Source organism: Electrophorus electricus, chromosome 22 (genome assembly GCF_041902795.1).
Source record: "Electrophorus electricus isolate QZ-2024a chromosome 22, ASM4190279v1, whole genome shotgun sequence".
NCBI lineage: Eukaryota > Metazoa > Chordata > Actinopteri > Gymnotiformes > Gymnotidae > Electrophorus > Electrophorus electricus.
This window is the reverse complement of record NC_137518.1, coordinates 16,849,915-16,864,569: the sequence shown is the minus strand read 5'-3', so window position 1 is coordinate 16,864,569 and position 14,655 is coordinate 16,849,915. Positions and strand designations below refer to the sequence as shown.

At 39.8% G+C, this 14,655-nt stretch overlaps 1 protein-coding gene across 3 annotated transcripts; it reads right to left on the bottom strand.

The window, feature by feature from the left end:
- Nucleotides 1-9,335: 9,335 nt before the first annotated feature.
- Nucleotides 9,336-14,246, bottom strand: fmoda (fibromodulin a). 3 transcript variants are annotated; one of them, XR_003410842.3, is made up of 4 exons: nt 14,166-14,246; nt 12,657-13,554; nt 11,604-12,038; nt 9,336-11,062 (listed from the first exon to the last, which is right to left on the bottom strand). XR_003410842.3 is itself a non-coding variant. In XM_027012926.3 (3 exons), exons 2-3 carry the CDS (start codon nt 13,534-13,536, stop codon nt 11,887-11,889), a joined length of 1,032 nt encoding a protein of 343 aa, XP_026868727.2. In that variant the 5' UTR covers nt 13,537-13,554; nt 14,166-14,246; the 3' UTR covers nt 9,336-11,886. The 3 variants fall into 3 exon arrangements, 2 of the variants coding, with proteins under 2 accessions (XP_026868727.2, XP_081561963.1); XM_027012926.3 differs by having other exon boundaries at nt 9,336-12,038; XM_081705837.1 differs by having other exon boundaries at nt 9,336-12,038; nt 12,706-13,554.
- Nucleotides 14,247-14,655: the final 409 nt, after the last annotated feature.

Below are 14,655 nucleotides of genomic sequence, written 5' to 3'. Positions count from 1 at the left end.
TCATGAGCCATACATGACATGACACTGGATTAGTAAAGTTATTATTAAAGCAATTACCAGGTGTCATCTGGTTCAGAGAAAAATATTGTTTTCTTCAGCAAGACTCTGTGATTTTGTCTGACACTGAAACCTGTGAGAGAAACAAAGGATGAAGCAATAAAAGAATTCTTGTTTGGAAGAATGAGTCTTCACACCAGTTACCTCATACACTCCATGGTCACAGGTACTCTGCACGCAGACTGAACCTCCCCTTTGACTCAGTTACACTGCAGAAAGTATTTCTCCATGAAATATCTCCATTTTAGTCCAATAGACTATGTTTAGTCCTTGGACTTGAGCATGAATGTTATGGAGGATCCAGCAGGGGAATCACTAGTCCAGGCTTAGCCGTCCAGAGTTAGCCTGCTGTTCCTCTACCATGAACCAGTTTTCATTACACTCAGCTCTATGTACTCATTCACCTCTTCATTTTAAGCCTGTATAACTTTGTGGAATGATGCATGACAAGGTGTTATTAAAGAGCTCCTTCTTAAAAGCACATATGGCCTGAGATAATAAAAGAGTGTTAACAGGCAAAAGATGCCTATCATTGTGTTAGACATATTAATAAAGTAAAACATAAAGAAGTATAGAGAGTCTTTGTCCTTTTGGAATGATTTGCATACAGGGCTTCTGTAGAAGCCTCTGCAGGCTTCAGCAAAGAATCCTGGGTAGGCTTTGGTAGACCTCAGGGCAAGATATATGACCTCTCCACCAGGCTCAGGACCGTATAGAAAAACTATCTTCTTTAGGACAAGGTCAAGTGAAGTGGTGGTAATGGGTTACAACTGGTGTGGGTGTTGAATGTCAGTTTGCATATGTTGACTAATGTATGGTTTGGATGTAATGGTGGCAAATGCTAGTATGTAAAAACACTAGTATGTAAAACGGTGGGGTGAATGCATAATCAATTCTGACCAATGCATAAAACTATGGGTTCTTTGTTTGGTTGCTGAACATTCTCCAGAGGGTGCCTCAATAATGCTTGTTAACGTTAACTTGCAATAAAAGATGGAACAGCTATTCTAATTCTGAAGTCTGCATCTTCATTTTATATTTAAAGGTTTAACTTTACAACTAGCTGACTGGGGATTTAGGAACGAATATTTTGCTGGCCCATACTACGGGTACCTTTGGTTGTACACCCACACCGTTATCAGCGCCAACTGATGGATGACTTAAAAGCTGCATTTTTATGTGTTTGAGGGTTGAAATTTCCAAAAGTGTGCATTTTGAAGGTAAGCAAACACCTTTTAAAAGTTCTGCATAGATGGAAATTTCAGACCTTGCTAATTTCAGAAATTTCAGAAATTTCAGCTCACAGTTTTGTAGAGGTTAGGTCTAGGGGTTATAGAAAATGCAGACTGAGTGTTGGTGAATAACAATAGACTGTTAAACCTTATAAAAATTGTATAAAAAGTAAAATGGCTGGGGTACAAAAAATGAAAATAATGTGAGAAAACGTTTTATAAAAATGAAAATAATGGTGTGAAAAACCCATGTTATAAAAATGAAACAAGTGATAGAAAAAAACCTGGCTCAATAAAAACAGTTAACAATGAGATGAGAAAATGTGCAGAGAGATACATGAAAAGGCTCAGAGCCAAAAGGAAAAAGCACGCAGATGGACAAATGTTAAATGTAGTTCGTTTTGTTTGTCTAAAGTCTTTGTCTGTTTGTCGTTGTTTCTGTCTAAAAGTGAAGTAAATGGTGTATTAGGTAATCTAAACGTCTTAGAATGGTCGGGTTTTGAAGAACACATGAAATAAACTTATGGATAGTAATTACTGATTGAAACATAGGGAAGTTGAACTTATTACTGGTTTGAGAGACTTCAGTAGGGATAGGTCTTGGGTAGTCAGAACTGGTGAATGCCAAACTGGCTATTGATCGAGTGGCACAACTTAAATGACAAAGAATCTGCTTTTCCTCACTTATGATTAAGGGAGCAAATGTGCTACTGCTGGTAGTGTTTTACTTATTGTTGTTTAGCCAGCAATCATTTAAAGAAAAAAGGAAGCGGGAAGTGAAAGAAGACTAGCTATATTATTACTGGCAGCCAGAATGAATTAATTGAGCCCAGGATATTGCCGGGAATTGCCTAAGATGAGAGACGTGACGGTGAAGAAAACAGTGGCGGTTTTAAATTGGAATGTGACGGCTGTTTATAACCCTAGACATTGCAGAGATGATCAGCTTCAGGAACATCGAGATTGGGAATAATAGGATAAAGCTGATTGGCAAACCAGAGACTTTGGTTTATAGTGTATAAGGGTGCTAGTGTGTATAGACAAAGGTCTGTAGTACATGTTTTTGGTAAAGAGGAAAATTGAGGATACAAAGGAAAGTAATTGCTTGGGGGTGAATGTTGTTAGGTAGATAAGATAAGATAGTAAGGGGTGATCAGCTGTATGACATTTTATCATCAGATATAAACTATTAAGCAGCTGTATTACGTAGTTTTAGAGAAGGAAATTCTGAGTGGAACATGTTAAGATTATTTTAAATATGTCTTCTTAATTAGTGATATACATTATGATGTTAAAATGTGGAAAATGTACAATACTGTCCCTGGTATGTTAGATGTAAAGTGGCAATTTCTTACAAATGAATAGCTTAGTATCTGATATTCAAGGGGGTGGTTACTAATTTAGTATAGTTTAATAGTTAAGGAAATGATTTACGTTTAAGTGCTACGTTTAAGTAATGGCAAAAGCAGAGCATGGCTGTTGGAAAATATAATGTTATAAAAAATAAATTGTAATGAAGCTGGCCCGAGTGCGGGGCAGGACGCACAGACTTCCTCATCGATGAAACATGTTTATTAACATAAAACATACATGACACATACATGACTGTACATTTAACATTAAATGAAGACTTATACACATTAACACAAATTACACAAACCAATGTTACTGCTACAGAGCTAGGTGTTAACACACATAGCGACAATGACCAACAAAGGGAGCACATGGACAGAGACACATTAAAGAGACACAATGACACTTAACAGCAAACCCTATACACGTGTGTGTAATCCTGGAGGGCGTGGTTACAAAACAGATGAACACAGTACCTGTGTGGATCCCCCTGCACGCAGCGGGCCATACCATGTGACTTATGAAGGCGGAGCAGTCCGTGACAATAAAATTTGAAATGATGGACATATTTTAAGATAATAACAAGCAACGAAGTGTGGAGTGTAAAATGCATGAGTACTAATATTGTATTTTAGCAGGCTAATACTGTAGAAGAGAACTGCAGAAGGGAGAGGAGAGTCAGAGTTCTAAGGAAAGAAGTGCAGTCAGGGAGGAGAGAAAGTGAGCTTCTTCTCACACACACACACACACACACACACACACACACACACACACACACACACACACACACACACACACACACACGACTCCTCCCAGCTGAGGAATCACCTTATACTCACACACACAGCCCTCCCAACTGACAGAAGAGCCAGACACACGCACAGCTCCATCCAGCTGATAGAGAGGAACAGCAACACCTAATAGATACTAGAAGTCATTAGAAAATAAGATTATTTAAATAAATAAAAATATTTTATTGCTTATTTTTGTTTTATTCCATTCATTTATTTTATCATTCCACTCCATCATTTCATCAAATACAATTATGGGGAATAAATCAGTAAAGCAGAAAATTGAAGAAGGAACAACACTCCTTAGCTTAATTTTATTAGCGGGAATAGGAACTAAGAAAGAATTGAAATGTCTTATGAAGAAATGGAACAAAGTGACAAACAAGAAAGAAATGCAATGGCCAACGAGAGGATCCTCTGATGAAGAATTATGTCAAATAATTAGAGACACAAATGTGAAAATTATAATAAGAGCTCAGTTAGTTAAAAAACAACAGGAATTAACAATACTGCAAGCCTTTGAAAAACATGCAAAGCAATTGTTTTCAACTGGAATACAAGCAGAAGAGTGAAGCAGAGTGAAGCAGAGGAGAAATGTGAACAGTATTTACAACAACAGAAACAGATACCACCACCATATACCCCAAGACAGGGAGCTACATCAAACCTATATCTGGTACCTACTACAAGAGAATGGACTGAAGCAGAAGGACAGATGGAAGGGAAAGTGAAGATAAGGGCTACTGATGAAGAACGGAATGGAGACTTGCTGAGAGAAGGAATCCTAACACCAGACTCAACAAGAAGTGGACCACCTTCCTTGATCAGGGTAGAGACTGAATATTCAGCCAGAAGTAAAGGAAATCCCTTTATAGTTCCAAATGCAGGGCTTAACCAAAGCAGTCTATCGACTATTTCAGAAGGTAAGATAAAAGAAAAGTCTCCACCAGCTCAGTTAAAGACTCCATACTGGGAAAATGAGTTAATACGAAAACTACAATCAGAATCAAGGAGTGAGCCATACAAAGAAGGCCCATTTCACTGACAAATGAAAGGAGATATAATAATAGTCAGAATAGTCAGAAGAGCAGCCAGAAAGAGTTGAAAGAAATGGAAGAGCAAGTGAAGAAAAGAGACATGAAAGTATGTTGAGAGGTGGATAAAGTGAAAGCTCATCATTAAGAACAAAGAGGACAAGAAGTTCAAAGACAGCATGGAAGAGAAAAAGAGCTTCAAGAACTCAGAGCATTCTTAACAACGGAAGAGAAAAGGCAAAAGAAAGTTATGAAAGAAACTGATGTCCAAATACAGGAAGAAAACTTAATGGAATTTATTGAAGAATATAGTGAAAGTGAAAGTGAGGATGAACAACCACCCAGATGATCTGCAAGATTAGCACAGAACTATCCAGTTAGAGAATGTGCACTATTATAATAAGGACACAAATGCACATATGTACCATGGCATGTATGGATTTAAAAGGACTGATTGAGCAACTGCCAAACTTCAATAGTGGAGATCAAAGATGGATTACAACCTTTGAAGAATGCACAGCAGGGCATCAGTTGGCTAATGGAGATATAAAAGATATCTTGTCACAAACAGTTGGAAAAGGAAGGATGGAAAATATTTTCTCAATGGCACAAATGGAGAACCACATCAAGAATGGATGGGACGATACTCCGTTCGACCCTCGCATAAACAAGATGTGGGATGCAATCAGACAAGAATTCCCATTAAAGATGGATCCCAGTCAGGTAGAAAAAATGAAACTGAAGTCAGGAACATGTGTCAATGAATACATCAACACCTTTCAAAGAAAGTGGCTGGAGGAAACAGGGTCATCATGGAATCAAAATGAAACCAATCAAAGACTCTTTCAAACGATGCTCAAGAAAAACCTGTCTCAAGAAGTGTAAGGTGCATAGGAAGACTTTGTAGGTTTAACTGAAAAAGAAAGAGAAGAAAAAATAGGATGCAACAACTATAACTGCTGTAATAGTTAAGCAACAAATTGAGAACCCAGCAGTGCCCCATCCAAGTGACACCATCTCTCAAGCTGCAATGACAAAAAGGTAGAGGATGAGGAGGAGTGCAAAGACCCGTCAACATGCCACCAAATGGTGTGTACCAGCAAGATAGAAATCAACAAGTTCAACAATTATTAGAAGGTCAGCAAGATCAGAGACCTCAGATATATTGCTGGACATGTGGGCAACCTGGACATATAAGCCGCACATGCCCCATTGAAGGATGGTATTGAAGGTGCCCAGGGGACCTAAGGGAGGAGCACTTGCAATTGATAACTTCAACCTCATCGGTAGGGGAGCCCAAAGTGCAAGTTGCAATTAACAGTCAGGAAAGATTTCTGTTCCTGGTAGATACAGGTGTCATGCACTCAGTGATTGGACCAGAAGGCGCTCACCTCCCCTGTCCAATCAGCAGCTCAGGACACAAAGTTTCTCTCGGAACACAAACATTAAAACTTGCTAAGCTGCTAGAGCTGACCATTGGTACACAAAATCTAACAATGACATTCCAGATGTGTCACTGATAACTACAAAAGATGGACAAGCAAAAGACCTGGGACCAAGTGGAATTTCCAGGCTAGTGACTAGAAATCTTACAGGTCAAGCAATACTGGCTGAACACTCAGAAGATTCTGACTAAAAATTTCCATTAGATTTTTATAATCTATGGCAACGGCTGGTAAGCAGTCATCCAACTCCAACCTACGTTGACAATACAGTAAGGGTGTGAGACAAGTACTGCCCATACTGCTCTGCTGACTACCAGAGCTGCGTTGAACTTGTCATTGAACAATAACTGTGCTTCCGTGGCATCCATTTCATCATCCAGGACTGTTTGGTATTAGAGGTTCCATTTGTGTAATGGTCTTGACTGTTTTTGTTATTGCAACGCCCGTCGTTTTTACCAACAACTGGATAAGGTTAAGTAGGGAAGATGTGCATACATGTGTCAATCACACACCTATGATAGGATTAAGAGGCACTAGTATATCACATTTGATCAGTTCTACAGTAGTAACAGGACTAGGACAGAATAAATGGTGTGTTATTCACTCTCTATAAAACTTACTTGAAGTCTGATAATGTATGGCTGTCTTATGCCAGTTATACAGCCCAGACCATAACAACAGATAATTGTATTGTGTAGATCCCAGCCAATGATATGGTCTCTTCCCTTTAATTCCACTGACTGTATTGATCATAAACCTTGTCCATTATGGTGTTTAGTGTACAGAGGTAGCTCACACTTTGTTAAAACCATGAAAATATGTCATCCTGTCAAAAGTTTATTATACAATATAACACTATTCTTTCCCCAGAGCCATACCGCATCATTGATGGAAATCGAACTGATGTGAGAGCAGTATAGACCAACTCAACTATATTTCCTGATTGTTTTATTCTACAGGAGGATCTGGTCACAGTATGTGAAAATTTCACAGGTTTGTGTAAAAGCATTTTGGTTGTGAATCATGCCAGTCGAATGTTTTAGGGTTCTCGTTATTTTAATGCTAGTGGTCACTTAATAGTTATACAACAAACTGACTAAACTCTTAGTACGTTGAGGGGTGATAGTACCAGATATTGTTTGGGTATGTGGTCATGACGAGCTGAATGTAACATTGGTAGTGGGATAGACAAGTCTTTGTACAAGGGTGATGTGAGTAGTTCCCTTTTCTATTATCTCTGTCCCTGAGAGTGCACTGAAAGGACACAATAATCATCCTATCATAAGTGTGCTGCGGTATTACATAGCTAAGATGATCAAATATACATAGATGCCATTGGGGTTCCTATAAGGCCAGAAATCAGATTAAAGCAGGTTTTGAGTTTTCCTTGTTTTGGTGGGTTAACATTAATAAGAAGGTTGACTGGATTAACTATATTTATTATAACCAAAAATGGTTTATTAATTACACCCATGATACTTTGTCAGCTGTGGCGGAACAATTACAAGCTTCCTCATTAATGGCTTGGCAAAGGTGTGACTTTGGATATGCTGTTGGCTGAAAGAGGTGATGTTTGTGTTTGGTTTGGTGAATCACGTTGTACATTTATTCCAAACAATATGGCACCTGATGGTTCTATTACAAGAGCACTGTCCAAATTAGAGTCATTGTGCAATGAATTAGCTGAGAACTCTGGTATTGATAACAGTATTCCTGGATGGTTTGATTCAATGTTTGGAAAATGGAAACATATAATTTTAATTCATTTGCATTATGCGGGTGTTGTGTTATTCCATGTATCAGAGGTCTAGTTTTGAGAGTGGTTGATAAATCAGTATCATCTCAGATGTTTGTTGTTTATCAAGGTATAGTGATGCTACCACTATATGATATGCAGGTACCTTGCTACATCACATATCCATTTCAGGTTGTCAAAGGTCTTGAAACTCTTGATGATTCTGTGTAATTTTGACCCATTTTATGCTCTAAATTGAGCTTTTGTGCTTATGTTATTCAGTTAAAAACCATCTATATATTATGTAATTATAGGAAAAGCAGAAACTGCATAAGATTGCATTTGACTAGAAGTTAAGACTGTAATAAGCTTAGCATTAGTAAATGGAACAGATGTACTTTTAGGTATTCCTATATAACTGTTCTCTTGGTGTTCTCTTGACATCAGTGTTGACACTACCAATAACAGACATAACAGTGTTGCTACATACAATATTACATTTTGCCATGAAGTATATTACACATATTGGGATAAGTGTAATTATACAAACCCTACGAATAGACTCTATATGTGGTTAAACTCTTGTTAGAACATTTGAAAAGAGTAGCATAAAAAATAGCAGATTGGTCCATGACATAAAGTCATGAAAGGGGGGAAATGAAGTAATAAAAGAGTGTTAACAGGCAAAAGATGCCTATCATTGCGTTAGACATATTAATAAAGTAAAACATAAAGGAGTATAGAGAGTCTTTGTCCTTTTAGAATGAATTGCATACAGGGCCTCTGTAGAGGGCTCTATAGGCTTCAGCAAAGCATCCTGGGTAGGCTTTAGTGGAGCTCAGGGTAAAATATATGACCTCTCCACCAGGCTCAGGATGGTACAGAAAAACAATCTTCTTTAGGACAAAGTTAAGAGAAGTCTTCTCTTGGAATGTGGTGGTAACGTGTTACAACTGGTGTGGTTGTTGAATGTCAGTTTGCATATGTTGACTAATGTATGGTTTGGATGTAATGCAAACACTATTATGTAAAACGGTGGGGTGAATGCATAATCAATTCTGACCAGTGTATAAAAATGTGGGTTCTTTGTTCGGTTGTTGGACATTCTCCGGAAGGTGCCTCAATAATGCTTGATAACGTTAACTTGCAGTAAAAGATGGACCAGCTATTCTGAATTCTGAAGTCTGCATCTTCATTTTATATTTGAATGTTTAACTTTACAACTAGCTGACCGGGGATTTAGGAATGACAGGCCTCAAACCCCAAATGTTGACATGAAGCCAAAGGTAATGGCTGACCACTGTGTTAGACATTTTGCTTCATGTGTAAGAATAATGCAAGTGTAGAATAAAAGCAACAGTGAACCATGGCTCAGTCCCCAAGCCTCACAGTTCACTTCCCCAACTGACAAGAGACTCATCACATTCTCCATACAGTCAATCAGTGAATAGGTGTTGGTCACATGGATTACGTCGCTGTCCTATCAGAGCAGCTTCCTTCTCACCCAGTATAGGGAGTATAGTAGAGCCCATTAAAATGTTCATATCTTAAGGCAGTTGTGGTCGGGGGTCTGTTTCCTTTGCATCATATTAGGCATGCACGTATCGAAACACTTTGTTGTTGTAACGCTGTTGGCCTGAGAGCAGCAGGGGCTAGACGCACAGACTCTCTTGACGGTGAATGACGTTTATTAACATTAAACTTAGACAACATAGGTGGCACTCACATAAGACATCTATGGTGAACATGATTACACATCAACATTGAACAAAGAACACATACACATTATTGGTGAGTACACAGACTAACGTTACGGCTACAGCGATGTTGACATAGAGCATCTTTAACACATAAGTAGCTACACAGCTACAATGACCAACACAGGTGCACACACGGACAGGGGTTTAAATAGACAAACTAACATTAAACCTTGTGCACATGTGTGCAATCCCAGGGGTACACATGTGAATCCTCCTGCACGCGGCGGACCGTACCACATGACTTGTGGACGGAGGAGCAGTCCGTGACAGTTGTCAGTTATTTTAACACATCATGGAGCAGATGCAATTTAAATACCCTTGGAACATATTGTAAAATATTATTAATCTTTGTATGATACTAAACTAGACTGTTATGTTTTTAAATTACGTAATTTTTTATTTTGAATTTGTTTTTTTTAAATGGGCAAATAGCAGCCAGGTTGCCTCATCAGTCCTTGCTAAGAACAATCTGGATGTTCTCCAAAGATTGTGAGATTGGCATAATGGCATAATGGCACAAAAGAGAATCATACGCCCATATATGTGTCACGGAACGCGCCTCTTCCACTGGTCATGTGGTATGGCTCACCACATGCAGTGGGAGTTCTTTGTTAACTGTATCGTTTGTAACCACACCCACTTTAAGCACATACCTGTAATCATGCCCACATTGTTAAGCGCACACCTGCATCGGTTTAGTTGTGTCATGTTTTTAGTTATTTAAACCCTTGTCAGGGTGTACATGATTGTCATTGTTCCTGTTCGAGTTCATGTTTGTGCCTCTGTCTACCATCTCCATGCCTGTGTTTGTGTTCACCACTTGTGTTACCTGTGAGTGCCAATGTCGTGAATGTTTATCAATAAACCTCTGTCTCTATGGAGCGATTCTGTATGTCCTGCTCCTTGCCCCGTGGCATTCGGGCCGTTACAAGAGGCATGAACCTCCCGATGAGAATTTTGCAAATAATTCTGGATTCCCAGCAATGAACGGTTTTTATGTTTTCTATCAAGATGAAAATGAGACTTGAAACACAAATGACTAGGTCTGTTGATAGTGAAAAACTGCATGGACTTCACTGCAAAATAACATCATCACCTCGACTACCTTTGAGTGTTTTCTGTGATCATGACTGTATAGCCTATTTTGGATAAAGCTTACGGGAACTTTATGTAAGCTTTACCCAACATTATGACCTCCCATTATACATCAGAAGGTGAAGAATTATGGCACAATAATTCAGTCATTTACCTGACTTCAGGACATAATTCTAAGGGCAAATATTATACATGTATATAGTGTGCTGCCTGGAAAAAAATATTATTTCGAAGGAAAACGCCGAGTGAAGTTCTCTGTGGCTTTTATACCTGCCTCTTTTAAAAGCACTACATCACTTTCCTCATATTTTCCTTTTCATAGGCCATGTGCATCCATGTTGAATAAGTGTTAATAGGTGATAGCCAAACCGATTAAATAAATACATTTAATTAATGATGTTTTACTTTTAATCTTCCACTGCAAAGATGCTGTTCATATGCTCACAATCTTTGACTTCTACAGAGTTTTAAAGTTTAGTTTTAGAGAAGAGGTGACTAAGCAAGATATTTTTTCTTAACCATGTTTTACATTTATTAACCCAGGTAAAAGGTCTCCAGCCCTGAAAAAAAGATCAGGACTTTAGTCTTCCTTAATATACTGCATGCAATACATTTGCTCTTAGAATACTCAACAAGTATTTCAAGTTATTCATAGACAAGGAACAGTATGTTAATAGTTTGACATGTCAAATAGCACATGTTTGCTAGGTGTGCCTGTAGGTGAGATTTTCCCTGGCCCACAAGCACAATAAATACTCACAGCATTTTTGTTCAACCACTAGTCCTGAGCTCATGTGAGCCCAGGCAGAGTACACTTAGAGTAAACCAAAATCAACTGACCATCAACCATTAAATGTGACCAACTAACCATAGTGTTGAAAACAGCATTAGGTGGAGACAGCCAGACAAAAAAATACGTGCAAAGACAAAGAGACCTCTGTACACACACACACACACACACACACACACACACACACACACACACACACATATACAGACACACACACACACATACACACACACACACACACACACACACACTTGCAAGAATAAACTAAAGGTACAAGAAAGTATTTCAAAGGAAAAAACTGATAAATATACCTTTGTCTAACACGTTCAGTTCCCATCAGTCTAGTGCTCCTGACCTTTATTTAGGTTCTCTCCATCTTGCCTCTTTTCGAAAAATTTGCACACAGGAAACACATCAACAAAACACAACTTTTAACTTCCACCCCTGACATCAACATTACACATTGAAAATATTACCAATAAACAACAACAACAACAACAGTTAGCTAAGATTGCATATGCTGCAGAACAGTTATACAGAAGACAAACAGAAGAGAAATAGACAGGGCTGGCCTCTGCTGGCTGACTGAAGGCATTACAGGACTATGTTTGCGGCAAGGCGCAGGCAGAGAGTAGAATCAGAGGGCAGGTCACTATGAGTGATCTCGTTGCCTTCCAAACGCAAGACCTTCAGCTTGGAGAAGTTCATCACATCCACCGTGCTGCAGAAGCTGCCCAGGGTAAACTCTGTAAGAAAACAGGGAAATCAGCCCAGTCACTACTCTGAATCATATTACTAAAATAATAACTTAGTGAAGATGGTGCTACAAGTTCATACTTTCCTGATTGGCATACATGATTCATACACAAAAATACAATTCTCAGGATTATTATTACGGAATGTTAAAGCGAGTTGGCACAACTGAGCCTTGAGTTTGCTTAATTGGCTCTTAAGAGAGATGAGCTTCAGTGCCAAACAACAGAGGGCAGTGCATGCGTTTTGCTGTCTGTGCTTTTTTTCACTGCTGTACTACTTACATATGCAGATACAACAAGATGGAGAATCTGACCAAATACATCTGGGACAGGATTATAAAAAAATGTATCAGAGCATTTCTTTGTTTCAGACAACTTCAGGTTGAATCTGGCAAAGTGGGATAGTTATGAGCTCAGTGGAGATTTTTGCTCCCAAATTTCCTGTACAGGAATTTACTTATGAAACACCGCTAGGGCAGAGAGACAGAAGAACCTTTTAACACTAACAATCCTCATGAGACATCATTAGAGGGCTGAATCTAGGAATCCATTGGTCTTCCTAGAAAAGCCCTTGTCTACTTCATAGGAGGAATTTGCAAACAGCTGTACCTTTGATTTGATTGGCCTGTAGGTAGAGGTGCTCCAGACTAGTGCTGACCTGAGGGATTCGCTCCAGCTTGTTGAACGAGAGATCCAGCTCTATCAGTCCACTGACATTGAAGGTGCTGGGTGGGATTCCTTTATTCGTGAGCTCATTGTGGGACAAGCGCACGTACTGCAGGTTAGAGAAGTGGCTGAGGAAGTTTCTCGGCACAGTGTCGATGGCATTGAAGCCCAGGTAGAGCTGGTGCAACATAGCGGGCAGGCCATCAGGGACCTTCTTCAGCTGGTTGTTGCTGATATCGAGCAGAGTGAGGGACCTGAGGCCCTTGAAAGAGCTGCCTAGATCCTGGATGGCATTGTTGCTGAGCAACAGCACGGTCAGGTTCTCCATGCCCTCGAATGAGTTGGGTGCCACTGTGTCAATGTTGTTGTGGTTGAGGCGGAGGTCATGCAGGCTGGGGGGCAGGCTGGCAGGCACGCTTTTCAGGTTGTTGCCACTCAGGTAGAGGCGGTGCAGGGATGCCAGGTTGCTGAAAGCCTTCTTTCCCACAGTACTGATATTGTTCTCATGCAGCATAACCCACACCAGGTTGGTGGCATTGCCGAAGGCATCATCCAGCACCGCGGTGATCTGGTTGTGCTGCAGGTAGACGTACTTCATGCGAGATGGGATGTAAGGCACCTGTTTCATGCCCCGGTTGTCGCAGTACATGGCAATGGGGAAGGTCGGTGGACAGTCACACTCTGCTGCACAGTCTCCCCCGGTGGTGTCAGCAGTCAGGGCTGCCATGGAATGCAGAGTGTAGATCCAGAAGAACGGATCTCTTTCCTGGGCCAGTGTGAGGTACACAAGACCCACAACCAGGAGGATGGCTGCAAGGCGCATAGTGAGAAGGATCTGGAGCTGCAGGAGGATGATCACATTTACTTTCATGAACTTGACTTATGCTACAGATATGCAAAGAAACCAACAAAAGAAATGAAAAATGTACAGAGAAAACAGAAAAGGAGGGAACAAAACATCAAAAAAACCTAACAAAAACTGTAAGAGAAATATGCACAAAACTTTTAAATGAGAATTTAATACAATATCAACACAAAATATTTATATAATGGAGCTCAATATGAGTGAAAATTTGAAAGAAAAGTCTAGAATTCAGCAATGTTAAATTCAGTACTCTTAAATTCAGTATATATGTTGACATGCAAACTAAACAAAGACACACTATTCTCCTCTTTACTGTTATTTTGTTAAATGTCAAGATGTAATAAATTAAATAAGGGGAGACCACCATCACTGCAAAATATTTAAATTTCCATTTTATATTCAAGTTGAACTAAAGTGAGGAAAAAACATGCAGTACATGCTACAAATATGAATCCAACCACTGAGATGGACTCCCCTTAGAACCAAATCCATGAAGTGGAGGGAATTGTTCCCTGATGCAGAAAAAAGGGGGAAAAGTGATAAAAGACAATAAAGAAAGATTATAGATTAGACAGGAACACACCTACCTGACTGAGTTAATAGGCACTCCCTCCTTTTTATCCAGTCTCAATGTGAGCTTCTGCAGCACTGCGAAGAGTGACTTTGCCAAACACTTTGTAAGTGCCCCCCCCACCACCTAGCCCTTTCAAGGTTTCCTGCCTCCACCCCCACCCTCCTGAGGCCCCCCTCCTACACTTCATCCTATAACTGCTGTTTTCTCTCTCTCGCTCCATCCTTGGACCCCTCTTCATTAGTGCTGTGTAGCTGTGCATATTCATTCACAGCTGGGGAAGCACATTAGACACATCTGCTCCTTTACGCATCACGTTGTTCTTGTTATGGCAAGAGCTGACCTTGCAGTGTGACTGACCTGCCCTCGTTAACTGCCCATCAAAGGCCACCTCCCTGTGTCGGCTTCTTTTTTTGTCCTCTCTGGAGTGAGGCCTTTGGACTTTTAAAAACAGAGGAACCCAACAGCTGGCCAGGACCTGAGAAGAAGCACCAAATGAACACTAC